Consider the following 5,274-nt stretch of genomic DNA (forward strand, 5'->3'; position numbering starts at 1 on the left):
AAGAGGTTCACTTTAGACATTTACACATGTATGAGTGTGTAGTGGGTGTGGGAATGTAACGCAGAATGTAAAAAGTCTGCTGTCCGGCATGTGTTTTGTGGCTTCGAATTGAATTCGAATGCTTCTTGGACTGCAGCTGCTTAGAATTTACTGCAGATGCAGCATTCGAGGTTATTTATTGCATTAATTTAATTGCATTTTTGTTTTTTAATTTACTTATGTATTTATTTACACGTTTGTTCATTTTTTATTATTTTTTTTTTTTTCTTTTATTTAAAATTTATTTTAATTTTTTTGTTTGTTGAAATTAATCTATTATTTATTTTTTATATTTCCTTAGCACGATTTTTTTTATATTTTATTTTTTATATATTTATTTTATTTATTAAAGTTAATAAAGGTTAAAGGTAATTTAATTAAATTTTTTTTTTTTTTTACTTATGTATGTATTTATTTACATGTTTGTTATTTTTTTTTAAATTTGTTTTTATTTTTGCTCTTATTTAAAATTTATTTTGTTATTTTTTGTTTGTTGAAATTAATCTTTTATTTATTTTTTATATTTCATTAGCACGATTTTTTTATATTTTATTTTTTATATATTTATTTTATTTATTAAAGTTATTTATTACTATTTTTTTATAAATAAATTTTCTGATATTTTTTGCATTTTGTTTATAATATTTTTATTTCTATTAACTTGTTTGAGCTTTGTTTTTATATCATTTTTTAATTATATTATTTTTATACCCGGTACTCGAAGAGTAAATAGGGTATATTGTATTTGTGCACATAACGGTTGTATGTAACGCACAGAAGGAAACGTCTCCGACCCCATAAAGTATATATATTCTTGATCAGCATCAATAGCCGAGTCGATTGAGCCATGTCTGTCTGTCCGTCCGTCTGTCCGTCTGTCCGTCTGTCCGTCCGTCTTGTTGAGCGCCTGGATCTCAGAGACCATAAAAGCTAGAGCCACCAAATTTTGCATCCAGACTTCTGTATGCTCACACTGTTACAAGTGTATTTCAAAAATCAGCCACGCCCTCTTCCGCCCCCGCAAAAGGGCGAAAACCTCCCAAATCTACAATTTTAAAGATAAAAGAAAACTAAAAACGCCATTCCGTAGGGAATGACCATATCTATCTGATCACCAAATTGGGATCCGATTGGATCATTATTATGGCCACAATGAAGAAATTAAGTTGCAGTGGCTAAACCCACCCTGTCCAGCAGCTTTTGTTGCTTTTACACATTCTCTCATTCACACTCTGCTTCGCGCAGTGGCAGAGGCCTCTTCCCCTGACACGACTCTGACTCATCCTCTGCCACGACTCTGCCGCTGCCTCTGCCCTGACTCTGCAGTGTGTGTCTCTAGGGGAGGGTGGCGAGCTAAAGGAGCGTGTTGGCGTGAGTAGTGTTGTTGATGTAGATGACAGATGAAGAGAAAATGTAAAATTTGACAAATAACCGCTAAGGTGCAGATGTAGTACTGAGTACCGGGTATAAGAGTTGTGACGCGGCTTAAGACGCGTCTCACAACGTTCCTCCTCGTTCTATTACCATTCTTGTTTACTTAATTTATTGACATCCATTAACTATAATTGTTTGTTATTTATATCATTTATTTATTTCCCTTAATTTATTTATTACTTTATTTAATTTATTTTATTCACATTCACTCACAACTCTCCCAGCCGTCACAATCCTTCACCCTCTATTAGCATTCCCACCCACGTGCATCCTCCACCCTCTACACCTGCCCATGTCCATGGTTACCCAACCTCCCCGCACCCCTCCCAGGTGAAGCCTTCAATCTTCCATCTCATTGTTTGGGTCTTGTCAAGCCCTAAAATAGGTTTTCGGAGTCTGCCTGGAGATCGAGAGAGAGGGTCATGGTCGAGGGGACCTGCCTGAGTACCGGAAATAAAATATCTTGTGCTAATTTTGTCACGACCTCTCCTCGACCCGGCCCACCCCACCCCACAGCCCTTTTGGATACATGATTCCAGCTGCTCCCGCCCTGCTCCTGCTCCTGCCACTGGGAGGAGGCAGCCAACTTTTTGTCAGTTGTTTTAACATGGCCGTGGGGCAGACAGCATCAGTCGATGTGGCAGCAAGGGTGAGGAGGGGAGGGGAGGGGCGGATTCTTGTTTTATCAGAAGTCAGTTAGTAGCGAAAAACTTTTTAAACGTTTTCGAAACAAGTTGAAATTTAAATAAACCTTTCCAATTTTTTGATGATGCCATTAGCCCGTTGACTGTTCCCTTCTTCCCTTCCTCTCCTCCCCGTGCTGCAGCATAAAAGCCAAGTTTAGACAACAAAATCGCCAGAGAAAACGGAAACTTTTCCGGCTCCATCGCTCGTTTTTCTGGCCTCGAGAACTGTAAGAAAGTCGCTCTGAGAGACTGCAGCCAGCAAAAAAAATATGGAGCAATCTGCCACTTCTTGAAGCCACCCCCGAAGCACACCCACACACACACACCCACAATCATCCACCCATCCATCCCTTTGGCCCCATAAAATCGACTTAAATTTTTATTGCGACAAAAAAGTCTTTGGGCGAAAAGTGAAAAGAAAATCGTCAGGGCCAAAGTGCAGTCAGTGCAAGGAGCTGAGAAGCTGGGGACGGGCGGGGTTGAGGCAAACTGCAGGGGGGAAGGGTGTGGTGGGGGCTCAGCGGTTTCCAAGTGCAGTCACAGGGCGAAGAAAATCGCATTATGGCATCACATATTTTCCGCCAAATTCGCTATTTCCGCTCGCACTCTCAATTCGGGCCCCGACAGTCATTGCTACAAACATTTTTGGTCTACACTATCAAAAAATATTTGAAATAGATTTTTAAAACCATCCAAAACTACAGCTAGAAGCGCTTCCGAATAGTTCCAACTTCCAGGCTCACCTCAACAATATTTGCCCCTAAAGCTAAGCCACTCGAGGGCAGCACTCTAAGATCTTTATTTCCCATGGCTATCCATAGGGTATCCATCGATGATTGTTTCGCTTTTTGTTTTGTGTCAACGCCTGGAAGTATGCAGCGCTCAACCTTTTGCTCCATTCCAAAAGATGGAAGAATAAAGTAAGAAAAGAGACAGAATCAAAGGCAGGAATGGATAGATACACACGAATACGTGTGGCAGAGGCCAAAAGCGGGCAACAAAGCAATACAAAAAATGTAAGAAGAAAAAAAAACAAAGCCAACTTTTTGCCAAGAGTTGACTTTGACACATTGGGCCAACACAAACGGCCAGCACGGGAGAGGGGCCAAGACAGCCACAAGCAGACTGACAGAGAGGGAGCCAGGAGACAGGATACGGCGGATGGAGCTGGAACGGGGAGACAGAGACAGAGAGACAGAGACAAAGCCTGGCATAACAAGAAGTGCAACAAAATACTTATTTGTCTTGCACGAAATGGAAATGGAAATGAAATGCAACGCAAAAAATAAAAGGAATATCTTCAAGAATTCATAGAAATATGTGCAGAGTTTGCATATTGCTTAGACGAGCATTGCCTCCGATTTAGGCCAAGAACTCAGCCCAAAGAAAACATTTGCCGGAGTGAGAAATATTTGAAGTATTTTACAAGTGGCAAAAAGTCACAGAAAAAAAAGTGTGTGCGATTTTCGTCTCCATATTTGAGGCATTTTCAAGTGCAAATTTTGTTGGCAATTTCTGCATTAAATCTGCACTAAATGTTGCTTGTTTAATTGATTTATCTGACAAATATTGAACCGTTTAAAGCTTGGCAAAATATATTTTTATGTGAGCACTTTTCAGCATAGATTTCGGGAATAGTTTCTGGCATTTATGCTGAGAGCATTCATACATTTATTTACTTAAGCAGCGAATAAAATTTCAGAAAAACACACACAAAATCTGCTCGAAAACTGAAGCCATTAATTTGGCTTATCCGCGGCGCGTGTAATTAACATCAGCTCGAGCCAAAGCCGAAGCCAAAGCCCAGGCAGCAGTCCAAGGAAACACACAACCCAAACGAAATAATTCCAAGAACAATCCGAGCACTATCCGAGCAAAATTCGCGAACAAGTCGAGAGGCAAAAGCAAAAGCGAACCGAGATTAATGCTTTTAATCGCGATGAAAGCGTGAAATTCTTTTTTTCTGCAAAATTCTGTGATAAGCGTCAGCGATAAGCGATGGATAAATTGCGGCTCATTAGGGCCGGGCTGGGCTGGGTTCGGTTCCAATTGGAGCAGAGGTCAAGCACAAAAATGAGCTATAAAAGCGGCAAACTCTACACCGAGAGAGCACAGTCCAAGTCAGAGACAAAGACAACTCCAACGAACAATGAACAACCAAAAGAAGATTCTATTGCTGCTGCTGCTGGTGGCTGTGTTGCACAACATTTCAGCGAGGAGTAGCTTCGGAGTGCCGCTGTGGCAGTTGCAGTTTCCCGAGCAACCACAGAGCCAGCAACAGGAAGAGCCACAGCCACGGCTCCTTGCCAGTGTGAATGCTGGCGGCTATGAGGACGAACTGCAACAGCTGCTGCTGCTCTCCTCTGGCCTCAGTCCGGCCCAGCTGCTGCAGCGCTATCAGCCGCGCACTCAGGACGATAGCCATGGCCGCTTCTTGGGACACTTTCCCGGCAAATCTGGCAACGGCGGCACCACACTCTTGGTTGTGACTGCACCCCTCAGTCCACCGGCGAACGTCACGAATGTCAACAACAATATAAACAGCCTGAACAATACGAGCAGCACTCCGGCAGCGGCAGCTGCGGCAGGCACTCGCTTTGGGGAGTTCATACGCAGTCCGATCGGGTATCCCGCATCCAGTCTGCCAATGCAGTACTTCCGCACGCGCCAGGACGAGGCCTCCTCCCAGCTGCCATACGCAGGCTATGGCTGGAATGAGGCAGCGCTCTATGGCGCCGGCTTGGACGGAGGATTGGCTGGAGGCTTATCCCCGCATGTCTTCGGTGCTGGCATGCCCCTGGTGCCCATTACCATTGGCAACGAGGTGCGCTACGTGCCCCTGAATCTGCGCATGTTCCGGCAGCTTGCCAGCATGCCGCTGCCTCTGCCCGTTCGGGAGAGCGATGAGGAGCGTCCCACCAACGACGAGCAGCTGTCCCTGGCCATGACTGACGAGGCGGAGGAGCCCGAGGATCCCATTGAGACCCTGACCGCTGGACAAACCCCCACGGAGGGCTTTGCTCGCTTGGGACAACGTCTGAGGCAGCGTCCCCTGATGCGGCGCAATCCGCTGCAGAACTTCGCCCAGAACCTCCGACGAGTGCAGTATCTGTGA

The 5,274-nt window shown here is 43.9% G+C and overlaps 1 protein-coding gene across 1 annotated transcript; it reads left to right on the top strand.

Annotated features, from left to right (window-relative positions):
* The first annotated feature begins 4,308 nt into the window (after window positions 1–4,308).
* Window positions 4,309–5,274, top strand: LOC117893172. The gene has a single exon (XM_034799649.1). The coding sequence runs from the start codon at window positions 4,309–4,311 to the stop codon at window positions 5,272–5,274; it is 966 nt and encodes a 321-aa protein (XP_034655540.1).

This window comes from Drosophila subobscura, chromosome A, assembly GCF_008121235.1.
Source record: "Drosophila subobscura isolate 14011-0131.10 chromosome A, UCBerk_Dsub_1.0, whole genome shotgun sequence".
NCBI lineage: Eukaryota > Metazoa > Arthropoda > Insecta > Diptera > Drosophilidae > Drosophila > Drosophila subobscura.

Bases quoted from the DNA above. Each gene is read 5' to 3' on its own strand.
- LOC117893172 (XM_034799649.1), top strand. From the start codon at position 4,309: ATGAACAACCAAAAGAAGATTCTATTGCTGCTGCTGCTGGTGGCTGTG.